The sequence below is a fragment of the Argiope bruennichi genome, chromosome 2 (genome assembly GCF_947563725.1).
Source record: "Argiope bruennichi chromosome 2, qqArgBrue1.1, whole genome shotgun sequence".
Lineage (NCBI taxonomy): Eukaryota > Metazoa > Arthropoda > Arachnida > Araneae > Araneidae > Argiope > Argiope bruennichi.
The window spans coordinates 74,483,352-74,508,288 of record NC_079152.1 but is presented as its reverse complement, the minus strand read 5'-3'; the positions used below and the strand labels follow the sequence as shown (position 1 = coordinate 74,508,288).

General features: G+C 27.3%; 1 protein-coding gene and 1 long non-coding RNA gene across 2 annotated transcripts; one reads left to right on the top strand and one right to left on the bottom strand.

Annotated features, from left to right (window-relative positions):
• Nucleotides 1-7,440, top strand: LOC129960552 (testis-expressed protein 264 homolog). The gene is made up of 3 exons (XM_056074043.1): nt 1-418; nt 4,449-4,670; nt 6,826-7,440. The coding sequence occupies exons 1-3, from the start codon at nt 131-133 to the stop codon at nt 7,177-7,179; spliced, it is 864 nt and encodes a 287-aa protein (XP_055930018.1). The 5' UTR covers nt 1-130; the 3' UTR covers nt 7,180-7,440.
• Nucleotides 7,441-13,231: 5,791 nt separating this feature from the next.
• LOC129962080 (uncharacterized) lies at nt 13,232-24,294 on the bottom strand. Its single transcript, XR_008783880.1, has 3 exons — nt 24,132-24,294; nt 20,725-20,999; nt 13,232-13,405 (listed from the first exon to the last, which is right to left on the bottom strand). It is a non-coding gene; the product is annotated as an uncharacterized LOC129962080 (long non-coding RNA).
• Between the last annotated feature and the right edge of the window lie 643 nt (nt 24,295-24,937).

Here is a 24,937-nt window from a genome sequence, read left to right as displayed (position 1 = left end):
CTGCATTAAGTGGTAATCGCCCATTGTGATTGTTATGAAATGCTAATTAAAAATTACTGCATTAGATTCCCATTGTTTACCTGTTTATAACAGATAAAATTGGACAATATTACTAATTTTTAGTATCATCATGAATTCTGATATTCCTGATGTGAATATGGATGCTCCTGATATAATCCTTGTTTTAATAGTTGCTCTGTTGATAATTCTTTTTCTTACGGTATCTGCTTTATTATGGTATTCCGGTGTATTTGTTCCTCCCAATGTTAAAACCTGCAAGCCACCTTTTGATGAGCTTGAAGTCGCATATAAATTTGTTCGGGGATCTCAAAAAGACTGTAGTATGGCCTATGCAGAAGCACATTGCTTAGCTCCCCATTTAAGATGTATCGGCATATATTATGATAATCCAAAAGAGGTTTGTTTTTTCCTTTGTTTTTCTCTAAATATTTTTACGCATCAAAAAATTGATTTAGAATGGTTTACGTATTTTAGTGAATGATATTATGATTTTTTTGGTATTATTATGAAGTTTTGGATCTTTAAGGTTAGATACCCAAATGAAAATTGTTTCAGAATTTAATATTCATTAAAAAATTTTGAAAAAAAAGAAGGGGGAAAAAAAAAACGTGATTATTGAAATAAAGATTCTTTCTATGAATAGTTGTTCTGTTTGAATAGGATATTTTTTTAAGTTCTTGTTCCCTGGGTTTAGCCTTGAAGATTGGCTGCTTTTTGTAAATTAATATTCTGTGAAAATTATTTTTATATTGCTCTGTTTCATCCTTTTAAAAATAGGAACATTTGAGATTTGTTTTTATATTGGAGTGGTCATTTGAATAACATATGGTTACCTTCTATGGTTACTCATACTATATTGAATATCTGAACTATTATTGTTACTTAACATAATAACTTCATTGTTTTGTGAGATACTTAATCATTTTTAATTTTAATTTTTTTTCTTTTTTTCCTATTTTTAATTGATGGCTGTACAAGCAAATATCGGTTAATCATTTCAAAAATAGCTATTATTGATTTTTTTATTTTACACATTTAACAACCAAAAAATTTTAGTAAATAATTTGTTGTACTTTGTAATTTTTTTATAATGTAGCTCATTTGTTCCTTCTGCATTAAAACGGAGTTGGAATTTATTTTATTTTTTAAAAGACTGATTTTCTATAGTTTATTAAAAATTACATGTTCAGAAATACATATTTTTGCATCTAGATCTTCTGTAATTTTTTAAATTTCTATCTTAAATAATGATAAAAGAAAATTTTAAAGACTAGACAATAAATGTTTTCTACTGTTGCATGAAATTGAGTTTTACATCATTGAGCTTATGCATGATTAATTACTTTTTAAAATATAAATTTGATCACTTTTAAAAATACTTTTATCTAAAATGAATTTTATAATAGATTCATACTTTGCATTTCATATCAGTTGAAAAATACATCTTACAAAATGTATATTTATGTGAGAAAATTTTTAACATGAAGAAAGTCATCTTTATTAGTCTTAATTAGTAGTAGAATGCATATTCATATGCATAATTTCCAGTTTTGAGTTCAAAACTAGGTATTGATATGTAAGCTAAGTTTTCTGCATTTAAATTCACATAACTGAGATACTCTGAAAAAGAATAATAGTAAGTTCTAGATTATTTTATTTGTTCTCGGAAATATAAAAGTTGTAACAACACTTTTGTACTTTTTGTTAATGTTTATACTCTTTATGTTAAGTGCTCAAAGTTAATAGGTTGTTAAATACCTTATCATATTTAATACTGTAAATAATGAATGTCCTAACTGGAAATGGGTTTACTTTTGTTAATGAGATTCCAGATAGAACCTACAATATCTTGATGATTCATCACATATGAAATAGCACCAACATGTAAGCTTCATGATGATTAACTCTCCCACCCAAAAAAATGATGGTTTGTTTTATTAGCTTTTTTAAGTAAGTGTTTCTGATACTTAACAGAATGGTTCTAGGAAAATAGTCTTCACCTTATTTATCCTGTTGTTAATTTCTCTCTCTTCCCGCCCCCACCCTTTTTTTTCTGTGTGATTTTTTCGCATTAAAAATGTTTTTCTAATCCATCAAATTTTTGGTGAACTTTCTTTAATACTGGATAATAACCCTTATTTTTAATTACGTAATGAAAGGACGAAAGGCTTTTTCAGATTAAAACTGTTGTTGATTTAAATAGAAACTTTCAATTTCCACTTGAAAGTTTTAAATAATATATATATATATATATATTTATCTTTAAAGCATTTTTTTCTGTACGTTCATCCTTTTTTTTTTTAGTTGTAATAATGTGTAGTAAAATAAAAGAGATCTTATGTTAATCAGTTTAAAAATAATTGATCTTTTTTAAAAAATTTTTACCATTAATGTTAAGTCAGTTGTAAGCTAGCTAAAATGTTGCCTTCATTACATTTTGGCATCAACATTTTTCATTATAATTACAAAATCTGTTACTAGATTTGATTTTTTCCCCCTCGGATTCAGTAAGTAAAACATTTGGAATTTTTGTTTTTATTGAAATATACAATCTGTAAAACTATTTGATGGAGATATTTTGTGTTTAATCATTCTATTATTTTTAATGACAGTATTTATATTACATTTTAATATTATTTTTAACTGCAGTTTCATAAGTTCATGACAGTTGTGTAATTGATAATTTACATAACATATTGAATGAATTATTGACAAATTATAAATGTAAAGTAAACTTTTTTTTCTTTTTAAATTTGATTTAGAGTTATTTTGTAAATTTGTGAATGTTTAAATAATGTACTTGAACAACAATATTTTAAGAATCCTTTGCATTATATGATTTAAGGGATTAGTTTATTACTATGATAATTTTATATTTTCATTTCAGTATTTAAAATAGCAACTATGAAATAGTTAAGACTATACTATTAGTATTTCTCCTTTTACTCTTTATCATTGTTTTTATTTTGTATGAAACAAGTTTGTCATTAGTAATTTACCTAAAACTGATTTGAAGTAATCAAATGAATGTAGGTTTTATTTTCCTCTAGTAATTTTTGAGACGGTAGTTTTTTTTTTTTCTAATCTTTTTTTAATTATATATTTGCTGTTAAGAATATTTGTTTATACTTCAGATTTTGAATGACACTTTTCAAACTAAATATTTTATCGACAACTTTTAATATGCAGTAATTTAAAGTAAAGGTTATTTTATGAAGAACTTGGAAGCTATTGTATGGGCCATGATAATAATAAAATTATTTGCTTTTATCTCAATAATTTGATTTTTCCTAAATTTTTTTTTTTATATTTAGAAAATGATTTTATAGGCTTATATTCCTCTACATAATTTTTTTTTTATGTATATGCATATTTTTTGGTATTACAATTTTGGATATGAAGAATGAAGAATCATTTGATTTTTCAGGTGAATAAAGAATTAGAAATAATTTTTGTTTCCCATAAGATAATATTTTAAATTAGCATACTAATCTGTATTACTAAACTTTTTTTTAGTATTTAAATTTTAAACAATTATAATACATATTTATTGGGAAATTTCTTATTTTCGTACTGTTATGTGTCCCATAAGATAATTTACAAATTTCAGAATAGATCAAATATAGAAAAACAAATTATTTTTACAATAAAACATGGAACTAAAGGATGATAATTTGAGAGAGCAAATAATTAAGTTAAAGATAAGTAAAGTTCATTAAAATGCACTACACAGATTTAATGGAATATAAAATTATTGTAACATAAAACCCTACTTGCTTAATTCACAGCTTGGAGAGCACATATAACTTTGGATGGCAAGACCTTTGAATGCTTATTTTCAGTACAACAAATGCTTTCTGTTGATACTGCTTCCTTGCTGCTGCTGTATCTAACATTATCTTTATTACTTATAATGATGCTATTACTGTTATGCTATACTATGGTAAATTTATAACCCATTAAACCTGTGTAGCACATTTTATCTGGTATATCTTTTTCTTTTATTTACATAACTGGCAAAGAAACTCTTAACTTTTATTTTTTGTGTTTCAAAACCCATACTCGATTGTAAGAAATATTTCTATGAATGTGCATTTCTTAGCTCTAAAAATTGTAAGCAAACTTTTAAGGGACCTGTGTAGTGATTTCCACATTTCAGTCTGAATACATTCTTTTAATGATAAATTCTTTGTCAACTTTCTCTTCATTCTGTTAATTTATATATATTTACCTCTTGTCTTTTACCTCATTGTAATTTTTTTTTTGTTTATTTGTAATTTTATTTTATTAATTTATTCAGTTGTTCATTGAATAAGTTAATAAAATTAATGCCTGTTTATGCCTGTTCCACAGTAATTTCCATCAAATTTTTAATGGCAGTTTCTTTTTATGATTTGCATTTTTTAAGTCTTGATTAAATTTTTTAGGTTGGTGAGTCTTATATGCGATCCATTGTTGGCCTGATCATAAATGACACTGATTTCACTGTTACCGAAGAAGAGAAACAAAGGATGCTTGTTAAAGGTTTCCAAATCACCAAGTTCCCTGCTGTGGATCATGTGGTTTATGCTGACTTTCCCCATAACAGTTTTCTCTCTGTACTTGTTGCTGTCCACAAAATTGTGCCAAGCTTTAGATCATATATTCAGGTAAGTACTTAACAGGCAAATCCATTTATAAGTAATTTAAGACATTATTTGGTGGATGTATTGATAATGCTTTTATTATTGAGAAAAATTTATTTTTCTATCAGTTTTAATTGAGCATTTATGTCTGACTCTATATGTATATTTGGATGTAGTTAAAAATTAGGTTTTTTTTCAAAAAAAAAATTCAATTTTTTTTTTATTTTTTGAAAAAGAATTTTATTATTTCTAATACCTGCATTTTACATGCAGTGTCTATGAAATTGAACTAAAGAATAAAATTGAGATGTATATTTGTATATAATTATAATGATCATTTACTTATTAATTTACCTCGTATTTCATCATATAATTTAAATTGGATATTTTTCATATTGGGAATCATGTATATGAAATCATGTAGATATCAGTCTTTTCATCAAAATCAGTGAAAATATTTATAAGGAAAGGAAAAAAAAACAACCTAGAAATCATTATTACAAGTATAAATTAAAATATTTTTAACTTGCACTAAAAAAAGTTACTTCTGTAAAAATGGAGATCTAAGTCATTATATGATTAATGGATATTTATTGTGATTAAATAACAATTATGTAAGCTTTTTTCTCAAATTTTTGCAGATGAAAAAGTATATTTATGTAAAATAAAAAAATGGTGTATATATCTATTGAAAAATTCAAATTGAGATAGTGTTTCTTTTTAATAGAAGTGTGTATATATATAATATAGACCCATTTTGTTTGATATTTTTATATTTTCTTTGCAATCCTTTTAAAAATATTGTAGCACATATTTGAAGACAAGACATGTATACAATATCTTTTATTTCATCTTTAAAAAAAATTGTCTTTTCAACAATGCCTTTTATATATATATATATATGTATATATATATATTACTTTTTTAAAATTTTAATTAATTTTCAAAAAATATTTTAAATGTATTTTATGTCAATATATTTTATCGCTAAAGAGAAGGTTCAATTTGTTTCCATTGTTGATGAAAATATTTCAACCCCCCCCCCCCCCCGCATCTTTAAAGTTTGGAATTTTGTTTATTTTAACTTCAGAACTAAAAGTTGCCTATTCCATAAAATCTCAAAAAAGTTTTATGAAACATGTGTATTTTTATATGCTGCTGTCTTTTGTGTGGTATATTTGAATGCATAAGAATATAATTTTAAAAAAATTAGGGAATAATGAATATAATGACTAAAGATTTCTAATATAGTAGACATTATTTGTCTATCAAAATTTGGAGATGAAAATTATTTTGTTCAGGAATCCATAAAATTTTAGTATATTATATTTATTTATTTATAATATAAATTTTTATCAGCCATTAAAGCCAAAGGGAGATAGTAATATATGTAAACATATTTTAGCAAATGCGTGGCCAAATAAAAGAACTTTTGAAATTTTAAAACTTTATGTTATTCCATCCCGGGAGGCATAATTTGTACTAGAAATGTTCATAAGAGATGCATCAATCTACATTGCAATGCAAAAGCAGAAGAGCAAAAGAGGTTGAATTTTCCCTTCAGTGGTTTTAACAATGAAATTTGGATAGGGATTTATTTGACATGTGTAGATTTAGGAGAGGGAAATTTAGGTATCTTTAAAAGAATGTGGTAAGCATTAAGGAATTTTATTCCTTCACACAGAGCATTAAAACCTGATGAGATTTCCAGTTTTATAGACTGCATGTAGTTTAATTAAATAAAAAAATAATCAAATAAATAATTAATTAATTTTAATTATTTACTTAATTAAATAAAAAATAGAATCAGTTCAGGAAATAGGAGAACATTTTAGCATGAACTTATTATGGGCTAAATTAAAATAAAAATTAAGAAATTAATTAGGATTTAAATTAGATTAAGAAATCTCATTTCATACACACATATATACTTTCTTGTTTAACTGTTTATATTTTGTCTTGGCTTAAAGTTTTGCTAATATAGTTATATAAGTTAGGTTTGTGAATAAAAGGAAACAACAGAAACAATCATATATCTACCATATTAAAGGCTAATAATTGATGAAGTTTGATACATTAATTTCAGCTTGCTTAATTTAAGATCTTAGCATTTAAGTTTATTTTTGTCTTGTTGAAATTTAAATTTTATATACATTAAAAATCTGTTTTTGTTATATAGGAGAAGAAACTTCAAGCATATCCTTTGATTGAAATATGTGATGGACAAAAAATAGTATATGTTGCTCCTTTATCTAAACAAAGTGAGTTCTTTGTGTATGAAGCACTTGCTGAAAGTGAAGAAGAAATCACTTCAGAAAAAACAGTTGATGATGGAGAAGAAATATCATCCAAAGATGTGGAGGAATTGCCAGACACCATAAGCTCTGTTGAGTCTCTTGTAGAAGGTGGCTCCAAGGTCGAAGATCTGCCTTCAAATGAAGAGGTTCTTGATAGTTTAGAGGAGAAGAACAAAGCTAGCAATGGCTCTGAAGCTAGCACAGAGTCATTTGAAGAACTTCAGCTTGATTCTTGAATTATTCATTGTGATCCATAAACTCCAGGCAACAATATTGCTTTCAAGGTCAATTGCTAGACCTCTGATAGTTATTGCTAAAAAACTTCCTGTACTTTGATGTATTTGCACAATTATTATACATTCTTATATGTGGACTTAGTTTTCACACAGTGCTGATATAGTTATGTATACATATATCTAATCTTGTTTTCTTGTATTTTGAAAAGTATCAAGGTCCAACTTGTAAATATTCAATAAAATCTCAAATTTTAAAAAATACTTTACTTCTCCTTCAGTTATTTAAACTTTATATTCTTATACCTTCATTTCTATTTTTAATTTTATTGTTTTATACCACAGCAGAAACAAAAATGTTTTTAGAATAAAACTTTTTAGTGCATTAAATAAAGGGGTTTTACCTATCTAATGAAAACAATATATATATAATATGTTGTTGTAATTTTAATGATTATAGAGTTTTTAGTTATTAAATTCTTTATTATTAGATTGCTAATTTCATATCATTATTAATCTATATATTGAAGTATATTTCATTTCAATATATTGAAATGAAACTAAATTTGTCAATTTTTTTAGTAAAATCAACTTATCAAGCTTATTATTTTCAGATATGTACATTTTTTTTAACTCTGTCAGTTCTGGTTTAATAAATAATTTTAATATTTGTAACTTTCATTTAGCCAGTTGGAATAAATGAAAGTGATTTTATGAGTATTTAACATCATTTGAATTAAAATAAAATAAATAAATTATGGATCAATGGACATTATTATTATTCAGATAGTTGAAATATGTTAACAAAAGTATTATTTGATCTCTTGAGAACTAGTGAAATTTATTGTTGAAGAGTCTATTTTATATTTTGAGTCTCAATATTCTTGGTAAATTTAATAGTATCTAAATAATGTTGAAGTTGTCTTGAAATCAAAATACTCATTTAAACTAATAGGCGCTATGAAAAATGGCTACAAAACAGTGTTGTGCAATGTTATATTTTCAAAATATTTAGATTTTAAAATTTGTATAACTATGTGATACTTATGTACAGCTCCCATGTAATAATACAGATGTATGTGTTCAATATTTCATCCAGTTCTGTGCCTATTCTTTCTTTGAAGGTGCATTTCTCAATTCTGTGTTAATCACCTCCTGTCCCTCCACTGTAGTGCCATAGATTTGAAAGGCATAATATTTTTTTATGTTTTTCTTCTTTCTTTTTGTATAATTAGGATTTATTTTTGGTACGTTTTTCATTCCATTTTATATGGAACAATGTTTTTACATTTGGCTATTACTTACTTTTTTGCATTTATAATTTTCTGTTATTTTGTTATGAATATTTATATTGCTGGCTTGGATTGGAAGTGTGTGAAATGAAAAACTCTTCTACTTAAAACTAAATAACTTTCATTTTATTCATGCTTGTTCAATTATTTTTGAAGGTCTTAACCTCCGGCAACCTTCAAGGTCTTACACCCTTTAGGGTAGGTGGCTCATCATGGGGCAAACCAAAGTCTTAATCTCTATTTTTACATTTTAATGTTGTACTTTTTTCATGTCACATCTATCTACATTTGGCCAGTTTTGCACAAACTTAAATAATTAATTGTACACAAAACATTTCTTGTTTTTAGGAATTTTTTTTCCCTTTGAATATTGGATATTAACTAGTTGAAATGGTATTAATATTTGAATATTGGTAAGGTAACTCATAGTTTTCCTATTTTGATTCAAGCCAGTAATAAATGTCTCATAAGTTGAGGTTATAAAAAAATTTCTTTTATATAGAAATAGTGAACATTATAATATATTTTTTAAACTATTTATTACTTGAAAATATAGTTTCCTGCAGTTTAATAAATGGTGCTTATTTTGTGTGTCATTTTTCTAGATCTCCCTGAATTTGATATTTTTTGAAATATCTCCTTTACACGATAAGACTGAGTATGTAATTATAGTGTTGTAAAATAAGATATCTATGTTTGTAGAAGAATTATTTCTTCTTCCTGTTGACTTATTCAGCTGCATTTTATCTATTCAGTTTATCTGCTTGACCTTTTTTTCTTTTTTTTTTTTTTCTCAGTACTTTATCAAGTTTCTACAAAATCAAATTATTTTGTAGAATAGCTATCTAAAATAGGTAGATCAGAGCTAATATTTTTCATTTTTTAGTTGTATTTTATTTCACAAGATTATTAGATTACACATATCCATTTAAAATACATTTTCAATAATTCTCCCTTTGTGATGAATTTATTTATTATAATTATTTTGTTTTATCTCAAAATTCTCATTTTTTTATTATTATATTAGCTTTCTTTTCTTTATCCTATTTGCAGCAATTAAACTTTTAATAAAGTTTCATTTATAATTGCTTGTCATTCTTACTTCTGTGTTCTATACACATTGTTTGACTTAATATAAAGCTGCAGAAAATAAATGAAAATAATTTTAAATTATTATTTTTTTCATAATTTTTTTTCAAATTATTTTGCTTTATATTTGAAATTGACTGCAAGAAAATAAGGCTAATATATTCCAATGTATAACATTTGTTTTTAGAAAAATATGTGTTTTATAGTATTCAAACTATTTTTATGTAATCTTTTAAGACTATTCCAAACTTTTAATTCAAAAGAAAAGGGGGGGAAAAACTAGTTTAAAATTACATTATACAGAACAATTTTATGAAATAAACTGTTTCTGAAAGAAAATTTCTTAATTTTAAATTTTAGTGTTATTGAGAAAAGTGGTAGGAAGTAACAAAATATTTATGAAGTAACATTTTTGAAAAAGTTAATATTTTTTCTCAAAATTTAGTACAAGTTGAATTATTAAATAATGATTTTAATTAGCTTTATTTTTTTAATATTAATTTTCAAGTAAACATTGTTATAATAAATTCTTTATATTTTCAGTAGTTGGTAAAGATTTATTAGTTTCAATGCAGATTATTTTGATTACATTTACATTACATATTTATGTGAATATATTAAAAATATATTTTCTTACAATATTTATTAAGATGGAATGCTGTGTTAATGTGTACAAATTGTAATTAATTTAATGCTTTTTATAGTGTAAACCCATAAATATCTATTGGAAATTTTTCATTTGGATTTTGCAAAAATATTTAAAAATATACTTAAGAAGAAAGTATTTTAAAGTATTTCTTTTTTCAATTTCATGTTCAAGTAATACAAAAACTAGTGAGATAAATTCTGTTTTAGTATTAAAAAATTTTATAAAATAGCAATTGTATTTAATTTAATATACTATTTTAAATGTCTAAGGTTTTTCAAATTATTATTTGTTGCAAAATTTTTGTCTAAAAAATGTTAAAAGAATTAAATTTAGTGAAATATTTAAGTATTAAATTTCATTAGTTTTTGTATAAATGCAGTTATATAGTCACGTTTTTTATTACATTCATAAATATATTCAAATTAAATATTATTTCATATTGCCTTAAATTTTTGAAACAGAATCAATCTAGAATCAAATGTGTATTTTTCAGAAGATTAATTTAGGCTTTTATTCAAAAATAACTTTTGCGTTCAAGTAGAAACATTTTTAAAAATAATGCACATCAACTAATGATTTTTATTTATTTATTTATTTTTTCAATTTTAATTCATCCCATACTCACTTATTTCTGTTAACATTAAAATTACCATATATTGTGGACATACAGGGTAACATTAATTTCTAAATTTTGGACCTCTAAGAAAGTTTAGTATATCCAAAGTTCACTATAAAAAGTTTTAAAAAGTGTTTGCCTTCTTTTGTTGCAAAATGTACTTAAAAAAATAAAGGACTACTATTCTTAAATGTATGATCTCTTTTAAAACAACTTCTTAAATTATGGGTAATGACATCAATTGGGTTTCTATTTATTAGGGTTTATATATATATATATATATATATATGTTAAAAGATATATATATATATATATATTGCAATATATATATATATTTGGAAGGAGAGTGACCAAATGTCTCAAAAATAAATAAATTTGTGAGAATCCCCCCTTCGACCCATTTTAAAAGTGAATTCAACTGAAAAAAAAAAAAATGTAAAAAGTTCCATTCTGCTGAGAAAAAGAAGAGCAATTTTCAATTTTTTTCGGGCACCAGAAATCCGATAAATATATATATTTTTTATTTATTTCCACATTTGTTTGTGCTTATATTTTTATAGGATTTCATTAGTTTAGTTTGTATATAATGCTTGTAAATGAAATACTTATTATTTTCTGAGTACTTCCTTATTGCTACATATCTTGTAGTTATTACATAAATAATGTTGATATGAAGCTATAGTACATTTGTACTATTTTGGTGTTAATACTTGAATAAAAGAAAAAAAAAACTTATTTGTAACTCTTCTTTTATGTCTATAAATTTAAACATATATTAATAACTTTAAAAATTAAACTGGATGCTCTGAAATTAGTAAAAAAAGAGAGAGAGAAGATGTTAATTTTTTCCTGATAATTTAAATTTTGTAATAAAATAATTTTAATTTTGAGTGAATAAAGATCGATTGGTCAACAGTTTGCAAGATGGCACAGTTTTATAATCTTTTGGAAATGATAAATCCAGTTTTACACATATTTTAAGCTACACAGTTTACTAGTTTTACACACTTTTGCAAATGATAAATCCTGCATTGCACGTATTTCAAGCTACACAGTTTACTGTCTTCTGCTTTTAAAAAAATAAACTTTTCTGTTCTGTAATATATCTACACTGCTAAACGTTAACAAACATAACTTGTGCAGTAGCGTTATTCGTTAACCGGCCTTCAATTTATCAGTTTTTTATAAGAATTTGGTTGTAAAGGTTCCAAAAATAAATAATTGTATGATTTCTAGCTATGTTTTTTTATGCGTAATAACAGTTATACATTTTTTGTTTTGTTTATTTCTATAAATGCAAATCGTGATATTGAATTTTTTTAAAATTCTGAAAATCACTTGCGAAAATTCAGCGATCATAAATCAACTGTGGTTAGCAAAATGTATAGAAAAGTTTGCAGTTATCAGAATCTCATTCATGGAACCATTATTAGGTTAGATGCGGAAAAGGTTCTTTATGAAAAATACTAATTATTTTTAAAGTAGAAATATATATCCGCTAATATATATATTTTCTTCTGTTGAGCCATATGAAATTTTAGTGCGCACATAGTTTTCTTGTAGTTAATGAAATTGAATCTTACTGATTTAAACTTAATGCATCAGAACTTCTATTATCTTACTATTCCATATTACATTTTTACTAATAATAAAGCAATATATCTGTTTGTTGTCACACTATTTGACTATCATAATTGGCACAAATATACGCGAGAGAAGGGAAAAGTGCAACACAAGAGAAATTTTTCTTTGAAATTTTAATTGATTGGAAACTACGCGAGGGTTAGCCAATTCCATGTAATTACTCCCTATAATATTACGCAAAACTGATTTTTAAACTATTTTACATTTTAAAAACTTTTATATTAATAGTTGGCTCAGTAAATTTCTCTAAATGTTTACAATTTTTTTAAAAAATATTTTTTTGCAGAATTTTTAGCAACAGCTTGCAGTGAAATTGGAAGTGTATTTTTGTTTGTTTGTTTTAATTTCTTCAATTAACTTCCTTATATCCAATATTTTCTTCGAGCTAATTGGTAGCCAAAGACAGCTTCTCTTTGCCCTTCTGTTAAAGCTTATTAATTTATATCAACGATATAATCTAATTTACCATATCCGGTTCACTCTTAAGTAAAACATTGATTAGAAATTGCAGGTTAGATATCTGCTCTAGGTCTTTTTTTTTTTTTTTTTTTTTCGTGCATGCTTTAAATTTGTCTTTGATATCGAAAAATATAAAATTAAAGGCATTTTTCATAATTGTTGGAGTAGTCAGATCATCGTTTATTTATATATTTTTATTTTATTATTATTATTATTTGTGTGTATGTGTACTTGTTTTGACTATTAGAGTAATAAAAAGTAGAAAAAAATATAGAATATCAGTAATAAATTAGAAAACTCATTAGCTGCATTGGAAAGCTCAAAAATACATTTTTATTTACATAATAAATCTATTATTACTTTTTTTCCTTTATCATTAAAACTTCTTTCTTCTCTAAGGACTTCTTCAGCGAACTCGTTAAAAACCAAGTGCAGTTTTATTTGCTTCTCCATTGAGCAATAATATGCAACAGAAACTTCCTGGGTAGAGAATGTTAAAATGAGATAGATTCCTAGATATTTAAGCTAAATTAAATATGAAAATAATAATAATAATGTAATATGAATGAAAGCTCCAATATATTCAACGGTTGTTGTTATAGTCAGTGATATATCTTAAAATAAAAATGCATTCAGAAACATTTAAAACATAATAAATAAATAAAATCTGAAAGAGATTTGAATCTATTGTTTGAAGCATGTTATTGATTTAAGCTTGAGTCATGTCACAAAAATTTACTCTTTGTTATAGTAATGATAATGCTCAAAAAATAATATACTAAGTATGATTGTAATGCAGTAATAAATATAAATGTTATAACTAAAACAATAATGCTATAACTAAAGAATTTTAATATATATGTAAATGCAGTAATTAAAACAATAAAAAAAATTATAAAATATACTATAAACATTTTTTTTAATTTATTAAAGTTAGAAAAAAAATGTAAAAAATAAAATTAGCAGAATTGATTTTTTAAAAAAATTAATTGTTGTAAAGGCTTCCGTGCAATTGTATGTTTCGAAATTAATGAGTAAAAATACAAAAAACCTCGCTTAATTTTTAATTAATTGAAATTTTTTTCAAAACTATTTCTTAAAGAACATCTACTACCTAAGAAATAACTATGTGCGAAATTTGGTAACTATGTCCAACGGTCTTTTGGATAATTAATATTTGATAACTATCATAAAGACCGTTTACTATCCTAAAGACGTTTTAGATAGCTATTTGAATAACTTGTGCATAATTCAACTTGCAGATTATGTCCTCTACAACCTCATTTTAAAATCGAGAATTTATCATTTAGATTTTTTTTATATATATTTCCACAATATGCCGCATTTTATATTCAGTTCTAATTTAAATTGAAAATAATCGGATGATTATTTCGGTCTATTTTTCATTTCAAGACTCAGAGATAATCACTTTCGGACTATTTAATTTCGAAAAGGGGTGATATGCAATAAGATGGGCATTTTTCAGAAATCTTTATCAGAGTGTGAATTTTGCTTCGGTCCTGTTAGACTCATTTTCTTTCATCTCACCCCATATTTTGGAGAATAAATTTCTCCTAGTGAATGCGGGGGTTTCCATATCTCAGAATGAACTGTACTTATCTTAACTGTTTCAATCTGAAACCTGACTGAAATTTACAATTTTGATTCAAAATAACATAAATGCACCGAATTTTATTTTTCTTGATGAGAGATTCCAAAAATTTTTAGCATAATGGCTTTTTATAAACCGAACTCTAGCTAACTACTTTATTAGGTGATAAGGGTCTGCGGAAATGTGAGTTAAGTCACAGATTGGAGTAAAAGATATATCGTGTACAAAAAACTGGTTAATTTATGTCATCCGTAAGTTGAAAACACACTGGTTTTGTTTTTTCATTTCTTATCATTCGAAATAAGTCCCTTTCCTGCATTGTTGTTGCTAGTATATGACTTGATGAATTTTCAAGCCACATTTCAAACCCTCGTCATATTTTTGGAAAAAATGCACATGTATTCAAGATCTTATCCGTCCAAAAATCAACCAGCAATGCATAGTTGGAGAATTACAGCTCTACTTAATTGTCCTTTGAAATTTATCATGTTTACAGACGTACAGTCGTCATCAAAAGTAATGGGAACTGTAATTTTGCTATTTATTATCGCATCTTCGTGACATTAGTCTCTAAGGAAGACTCCAGTCAGAGATTATTTAGAGAGATGTATTTAGATTGGAAAACTGATTTACAAAGTAAATTAGCATAATTAATTCATTAGTACGAGGGCAATTCAGAAACTAACCTCCGGTTGATTGAAAAAAATACACCAAGTTAAGTAAAAATATTTTAATATATACATCTTACAACTACATCTTGGCACTATTTTTCGACATAGTCTCCATAACGATTGAGGCACTTATCGTATCTCTTCACAAGCTTTGAAATTCCTTCTGCATAAAAATCACCCGCTTGTGCCTTGAGCCAGCCTGTGACCGCATCTTTGAGCTCTTCGTCGTCATCAAACCGCTGGGACCCGAGCCATTTCTTCATACGCATGAAGAGGTGATAATCGCTTGGCGCCAGATCTGGGTTGTAAGGTGGATGGTTGAAAACGTCCCACTTGAAGGACTCAAGAAGGGCTGTTGTTCTGCTAGCAGAGTGAGGACGGGCGTTATCGTGCAAAAAAACGATACCGGAAGTCAGCATACCACGGAGTTTGTTCTGTATAGCCCGTCGTAATGTTTTTAGTGTTTCACAGTACACGTCTTGATTAATGGTCGTCCCACGTTCCATGAATTCAACCAACAACACCCCTTTGGCATCCCAAAACACCGTTGCCATCAGTTTTCTGGCAGAAAAATCTTGCCGGGCTTTTTTTGGTTTGGTAGGCGAATCTGAATGTGCCCACATCTTTGATTGTTCTTTTGTCTCAGGGTTCACGTACTTAATCCAGGTTTCGTCACCGGTCACAATTCTGTTTAACAATGGTTCTCCTTCGTCCTCATAACGTGACAGAAAGTCTAATGCAGAGGCCATTCTTTGACTTTTGTGGTGGTCGGTAAGAATTTTGGGCATTCATCGTGCACAGAACTTACGGTAACCCAATCTTGCTGTCACTATCTCGTACAAAAGAGTCTTAGAAATCTGTGGAAAATCAGTAGACAACTCCGCCATTGTGAAACGTCGATTTTCACGAACTTTTGCATCAACTGTCTGAACGAGTTCGTCAGTCACCAAGGATGGTCTACCACTCCTCTCTTCATCATGAACGTTTTCTCGTCCACTTTTAAATAAACGTACCCATTCACGGACAACTCCTTCACTCATAACTTTTGGTCCGTACACGGCACAAAGCTCACGATGAATAGCTGTTGCAGAGTATCCTTTGGCTGTAAAAAACCTTATAATAGCACGCACTTCACATTTGGCGGGATTTTCTATTGCAGCACACATTTCAAACTGCCACAAAAACTAAACTAGCGCAGGTACGATGTTCACTCGACTACGGCTTGATGCCGACTGACCTGCTGAGCGTGTGAATGCACAGATGGCGCGCTACTCCCCCCACTACCCGCACTGTGATCAATCGGAGGTTAGTTTCTGAATTGCCCTCGTATTTCGGAATTTTCCCATTACAACAATCGATATTTTTCAATAATTTGATCCAATATGCCTTTTTATATATGTGTATCAAATTTCGTTACGCCAGCGTCCTGGCATAGGGTAGCGCATCTTCCCCGTTATCTGGGTGTCCCGGGTTCGGGCAGAGTAGTTCTTCTTCTGTGTTCTATCTGTGAGGTGAGTGAATGTGCCCCCCCCCCCTTGTAAAAAGGGGTTGTGCAAGCGAATGTGACGCATGAAATAGCAAGACGTTCTCTTGGTGCTAGTTGGCGCTACTGAAAAAGCAAGAGGCGTTCATTCGGCTTAAATTGCTGACAGATAGCTGTCAGCGGGCTTTTAAAGTGCCATAAGTCACAACAGAACAACAAAATTCGCAGTAATTCTTGATACATAATTAATTTTACTTGCTTAAAACTTCACTTGAAAAGAGCCAACACTATAAGGCCCATACAATAAAAAAAAATTTCAGATGGCTGAAAGCAAGAAGTGCATTATTTTAATTTTATTTCACTGAGATTCCAAAAAATTAAACAAACGTTACACTGATTGTTCTCAGCATGAACATTCATTTTCAAATTTCAACTAATATATGATTGTTTTACTGAAATTAACTTTAACTTTTGAAAATTTAAGCATTCTATTAACTTTTAAAATATTTTCAAATATGTCTCTATAGTTGCTCCGGCCCTAAATATTTCAATACCAACTAAAAATTCTCATTGCTAATAAAATACATTGGTTTAAGTGAATCTTATTTCATTGGTAAAAACTAATTCGCATAATGGTATTTTAAGAAAATGAATTCATTAACTTTATTCTCTTTTATATCATTTCCTTTTATGAAAGAGGAAATTCTATTTTTATGTCGAGGTCATTGTTAATGAGTAGGTAATTCGTTAAAATGATAAGTAATATATATATATTTTTTTTACTAAAAATAATGCACTTTGGTTACAAACAGATTTCAAAAATATTTTAATCAGACAACAGAGTAAGTTTAGGATTTTAAATTACAGAAATAAAGGTTGATTCACAGGATTAAAATAACTATTTGCTGTATCATCTGGTTAAAATAACTGTTTACGAATAATATTTATGCTGGTTAAAAAATTCCTCCTCGGAACTAATATTTATTTTTATTTATTTCACATGAATTAAATTTTTTATTTTTTAGCATACAAAGTACACAAATTTACTTACAAGTAATTTACTACAGTAGACAACTTACAGTAATCGTCAAATTTTACTTAAAAGTTTATAAATATTCATTGCTTTCATATCTAGTCATTGATCATTAAATCTGAGAAAAAAAAAGACAATAAAATATAAATGATTCATTAAAAATCGATTCCATCATCATCCATTTTTAATAACAAATACTTTTTTATATTCTACATTCTTTATATGATTAAATACATTTATTTTCGATAAGAAAAGTAATTATCTGATCCCGAGAAGTGGATCGATAAAAACAATTAGAAATAATATAAAGTCCTTCAACAAGTAGACATGTGGAAGCATCCCATTAGACAGTGGAAATTTTGCAATTTTTTTTGACATATTTTTGAAACTATTACACACGCAAAAATTTTTTAGGATTCCGATGCTTTAGTATTTCAGTTTTGCTGCCATGCAAAAATTTTATTATGCTACAATTCACTTTTTTATTACAGCCGTCATTAAAAATTTGCCAAAAGTATTACTATTTTGATAATAAGTATTTTTTAATTTGAATATTTTTTCATCCATTTGTGTAGTAAAATTTTATTCTTTAAATGAATTGAAAATTTGAGAAATATATTATTGTTTCCGAGATACCACCAAAAGTGTTTATGTTTCATTTAACACTGAATGCGCCAATTTTCAAAACTTTATATTTCTTGAAATTTTCATCAAAAGCTTACGAAAAGTTTTTTAATGGTTATTTTTATGCAATCGATTAAATGAAAAAATTTGGCAAATGCATTGAGAAAGTTTTGGGATACACGTTAATTAACTATGTTAATTAATCCATTGAATCAGTGTGTCTATCTAAGCAAATTTATCCTCTTAAGCCATTTCCAATTAATTTATTTTGCTATAATAAATCGCAAAGTTACAGACGTATCCATTATTTTTGTTGACGACTGTACAAATAGGCAGACCAATTAATCGTACGTCAATAGACGAATTCGTCTTCCAGTTGAAACCGATAATTTCTGATAGAGGCTTAAAGTGTACATGTTTTCCTCAATGTTGCACCTTTGTAGTTAAATTGGTTGACCTGAAGCTATCGAATTTAATGCTAATGTACTTTGAGAAAAGGCAATGATTTTTTTAAATTTTTATTTAAGTAATAAAATTTTGATTAAAATAAATTGAATAAAATTTTAATTAAAACGAATTAAATAAAATTTAATTAAAATCTTATTCATTAAGAACTAAGCGAGATTTTGATATTTTTCTTTTTGAATATATTACTGTAGAAAAATGAAATTTCAAATATTTTTAGTATTGAAAAAAAGATATCTTTTTAATGATATTAACCAATTTATTGTAGTACAATTTTTTCTTGGATCTTGAGATTAAACAGACAAATAAAATCGTTTAATTTAACTATACATTTCATTTTCGAAAAGAAATTTCGTTTTTATTATTTTACCAAATATTTAATTGTTTGCTTTTATTCTTTTATCTAAAGATCAGAAAGAAACATTTTATTTATTAATCGCGCAGTTTAGATGCGAGATAATAAGAGAGTAAAATAATAGAATCGAGAAAGATAATAATTTTAAGATCGTTAAAATTTTACGATTAGACGATATCTGTTAACGACGCTACATCAATGTTGAATAATGATCGAATGCTGCTTCAATTTCAATATTTTTCTAGGAGAAAAAAAATAGTTGACAGACAGGTTCAGTGAAATTTTAATGTTTATTTACTATTAATTTTATTGTTTACTCAATTATACTTTTTATTTTAAAACTACTTCATTACTTTATTTATTATTACTATTTAAATTTATATTCCATAATTTTTGTATTTATGACATCTATTTCTCTTGCTATAAACATTAACAGTAATAAATAAATTATTTATTTATCTTTTTAATGAAAGACTATACCTTTCTTGGTCTTCATTGGAGTTGAATTTTGCAGTGAAATGTCTAATATTAATATCGAGAATTAAATATCTTAAATAAAAGAAATAATTGGTAAATATATTGGTTTTGATTCATATTAATTTTAATAATTAGAACTACTCCGCTGTTTTAAACAATTTAATCCACATTTCACTTCAAAAGATTATTCCAGCTCTTATAACCATACGCATTATGTTTTTAGAACAACAAAAACAGAAACTTTTTTTTTCGTTGCCATTTCAAAAACGCTAAATAAAGAAGGAAAACGATATTAACTGTTATTTTAAATTTCTGCATAAGTTCAAGCCATGTCAAATACATTTATTCATTGTTACAATAGGGAAGCAAAAATTTTCATAGCAAAGCACATGAAGGAAAAAAACAACAACAAAAAAACAAAAAAAAAAAAAAAAAAAACTAGTATTTCTTCGAAACAATTAAATGAATGTTTCGCCGAGTAATAAAAAATTCAGATTTTCCTATTCCTCCTTTCTTAATGAGTGGAGTTTATTGACATTGTGTCACGTGAGGTCTTCATTTGATTGTTTATGTATAAATATTGTTTCATTCAGATCACCCATTAAGGGAAAACATCGGTTAAATGTTTTTAAAAACTTTTCGGTACCTTGACTTGATTAAACATGATGAAATATTGATTTTTCACTTACTTCCTGATGTATTTATTAAAGGATGGACATTTTGTACATCAGTGTCTTGTCGGCGATAGTACACTATTTCATTATTTTTAGAATTTAATAATCAAAATACAATAAAATTTTAGAATCAAGATATAATTTAATCAATAATTAAATTATATTTTGATTCCGTACTAGTGGCGGCATCTGGTAGTGACTGTGAAACGCGCTAGATTTTAAAACTAAAGGTAGAAAATAATTGAAATAAAAGCATTTTGCAGCATAGTGCATTAAAAAAAATATGTTAATACATTTTTTCAGTCTATACAAAACATACATTAGGTGAGGTGTAAAATCCCTGCTGTAAAGATTTCAGCTTTCCTAAAAATTACTACAATCTTAGAAAAAAATTTCAGAACTTACTTTTTTTGCATGCATTAATATTTAGAACCACTGTAGAATCCACCAGGCCACTTGCCAGCATGGAGACCTCCTGAAGAAGTTCCTCTTTCATTCGTGGGTGGATAGCGAACTCTTCTATCGTCATCATCGTCGGTTGGAAATCGCACGCCACTCGGTCCACCCGTATCTCCTCTTCTCGAACCACCCGATTGACGATTCCTCTGTGCATTTACAGAGTTCTGGTGAATAATCAAAAGAACGCACAAGACTAGAACGACTGCTGTCTTCATATTTATCTAAAATAAGAAAAAAATTAATAAGTTTAAAAATTAATTATTATAATCAAGGAAAAAGCTTTCACAAACGATAACGCATGATAATTCAGATGTATTCATTTATATTCTATTAAATAACACACTTCTTAACATTTCATTTCCTCGTATATAAAGTGAGAGATTATTGTAACTGTTAAAAAAAATTCGAACTCGAGATTTTGATCCCCATATTTCAAACCTCCTTGTGTTCGAAAAATTCATTTCTGTAATTATATCTGTCTGTGAACACAATAATTCAAACGTTCATTTAGCTAAAACAATAAAATTCAGAATGCAGTTTTTACACCAACTTTGTAGACACTTCCGTATATATGCGAACAAGGTGACTCAAATGTAAAGAGTCATGTGGATTAGATTTGGCATATAGATTTAAAATCAGAATTGTAAGCCTTTATTAAATTTTGGATCAAATCTTTCGCCGAAGAGAATGTATTATTAGTTTGCATATCCGCGAGCATGAGAACGAGATAGCTCAAAAATACAACGAGTAAGGTAAATGAGATTTGGTAAGTGGTCTTGTAATCCAAATTGTAAATTTATTTCAGATTATGGTTGCAATCAATGGAAAGATCGACGTTTAAAATGCGCACTTCGTTTTCTTCATTATATTAGGATCTACAAAACAAGCCATATACTACACAATACGCTGAAATCTGGAGAGGCTCTTCACGCTTATGGATTGCCATGACTTTCGAGGGTTTGCCATATCCCTGCGCTATGCAGCGCAGCATGCCGAGGAATATAAAAGAAGGACAGATAAGATGCTTATTATCTAGGTATACGGGAAAGTCTATCTCGGTATATTATAGTGATTTAACCGTTGAAACAAGGCCGTTTTATAAAGTACGTAAAGAAGATAACTGCAGAAAAGATCATCAGAGTTTGGATATAATATATATTTTTCTTTATCGTTAAGATAATTTTCTAACATATTTTAAATCAATTTACAAAAGCCGTGAACTTATTTAAATTAAAATCAAGTATCGTTCAAAATTCCAGAGCAATATTTTCAGAATTTGTTTCGTATTTTCAAATTCTCTTGCTGATTAGCGTGGCTTATATTTGTTGCGCTGATAACTCACAAATTCACGGTCTTTTCAAGTTTTGTATTATTTATCTTTTTTTTTTTTTTTTCATGTCAGATTGCCATGCATTATATTTGTTAATAAATACTATTTATATTGGGATCAAATTAAAATAAATATAAAATATATGATGTGGAATTTAGGAAGAACGAAAGAAGATGTTGAGCTTGCATTAACCATAAGACTTTGCAGGATTATGATCGAAAGAAAACGAAATGAAATTTTAGATACCGTTATTTTAAGATACGCCCTCAAGAATAATGCGAATGCATTTCTATTCTCACATTTACAACTACAGTGATAAAATTTAGAAAATATCATATAAAACAAAGCCTTTCTATTTTTATTAGAATGCAATCTTCAGAATAAAAGAGAAAAAGAAAAAAAAAAAAAACCGATAGGATACAAGCTATAAAAACTATAGCTTAGGACCCTCGTTTCTTTTTTGCTCCCTCCCTCCCCTAATATTGTCCGAATAATACTACTTAAATGAACCTATAAAAGGCCTTAAAACTCAAATAGCTCATGGCCTCAGTTCTAAATCCGGCATTGATAAAAAAAAAAAAAAATTAATAGAGTTGAGTCATTATCCTAAGACATGAAAAATGTTGTGGTTGATAGAAATTAAGAAAAAGGAAGAAAATAGCTAATTAGAGAAACAGTAAAAAAAGCAAAAATTTTCGTTATATATATGGACATTCTTTAGGAGTATTTGTCCCTACTAATGACATTATCAGTTATAAATTTATGCCTACGTTAAAAGGAATTCATTAAATAATACATTCTACAAAGGTTTTTAATAATCATACTACAATTTACTAACAATGGGTCCCTTGTAACGGATGCTATTTGTGTTAGCATTTCTGTTGTTTTGTATTCTTGACCTACTTTTAAAGTTTGTTCTAAAATTTAGAAACACTCTCTCTCTTTTCATATATATACTGTGTAGCGAATAAGTAAGAATTTAAGTAAAGAAATAGAATCAAAATTTAATATTTATTCAAATAATAATTTTTATTCATGAAGACTATAGATCTAAACTTTCATGGTATGGAGATCTCTTATTGAAACTTTTTAATCCCCCCCCCCAACATTAAAAGGATACAAAAATGAGATTTATACCTATAAAATACTATATTACTAAGTAAAAATGTTTTGAATAAAATTAAGCTGGAAAATTTGTTTGATATCAAGTATTTACATTTTCTGGACATAATAATAACAACAAAATTTCCTGTCTAGACATAATTTTTTTATTTGTATGTTTAGGGTAACAGAAATATTTTATTTTCTTCATTTGTCATCCTTTTATGTACAAAATTCATTTGCAATTTTATTTTTTGCTATTTTTGAAAAATTTAGATTAACCTTGTTCCGATTCATTCTACATTATGTTTGGAGTGTGTTTCGATTAGTTAAAAAAAAAAAAAATGCTTAATTAAACATTTAGTTTTTTTCGTAGCTTCCACTCTAGACAGACCCATAATGCTCTTCGTTCTTTCCAGAAGCGTAGGGAAACAAGGAAACAGATGTTTCTTGCTGAAGGGGTCTGAAAGGGTGCCATGAAGATAAAATGTTAATGCTCATATCCCATTTTTTAAGAGAACTATATTGATTGGACGAAAAAATAATATCATGTTTCCTGGCACATTTTACATTGGCAAAGCCACTGATAGCGATTAAAAGCGAAAACACCGCGTCACTTACATCCGCCACGCCACTCATTCTGGCTGCATTATTAAAATTTCAATTCACGCACATAACTATTTATTTTCCAGATGTGCCTCGTTAATGCTGAAAAGAATATTGCATCGAAATGAATGGGTGCGTGGTTTCAAGTCTCAAAATTAACTTCTGAAGTGAAAGCCATCATATTTATTATTTTAACTACACATTTAAAATATGAAAGATAATTATTATGAAAATGATTACAGCATTACATCGATCAAAATTCACTGACAGAAATAATGACGTATATTTTTGCACAGAAATTCAGTTATGCACTTACCTACTGAACTGCTACGGTGTGCTCCGACTAGGTAACCTCACTTTCGCTGACTGTGACGAGAATCGCTGGATCTGGGTGCAGAAGTCAAGGTTACCAGTGTAATTTTGGCTACGTCATTATTCTTGTTTTAGGGAACCCCCAAATGCCACTCTGCAACAAGTGGTTTGACCGGTAAGAGGAATAGTCTCCTCACAGTGTGTTGGTATACCGCAGAAAGGAAGGAAGGGAGGGAAAAAAAATGCAAACAAAAAGATATGTTTACATTTGAGATCTTGAATAGATATGGTATCGAATTTCATCAAAACTTGCAAACGCAATCCTGTATTCAAGGCTTATAATGAGTGTTAGTTAATATTACTAATCAGCGTCAAGATTCAAATTCGTCAACATCGTAACTTTTAACAACACTGCTATATTTCACTTTAGTATAAGTACATTTTGCATAAGATATGTTTTATATAAATTTAGATTAAGATTTAAAAGTTATTTCTTTTTTTAGTCTTTTGTTTAAAATTACTTATAACATTCCGTTTTTGCCCGTTTTTTTTTTTTTTTTTTTTTTTTTTGTAAGAGAGGTACTGAAACAAAATTTTTAGAAACTGATTTGCAATTGAGAATTTTCTATTTCATTTTGTCAAAATATGTTATTTGAAACAGCTTAAATAAATTAAATTTTAAAAAAAATATTTGATTTTTGAAATTTTGAAGGGGAAAAGGGTTTCTATGATTTGCATTGCCTAAGGCTTCCTGTAATTTTTAATTCGGCCCTGAGGGGAGATTAAATAATTGAAAGTTTCTTACGTGTT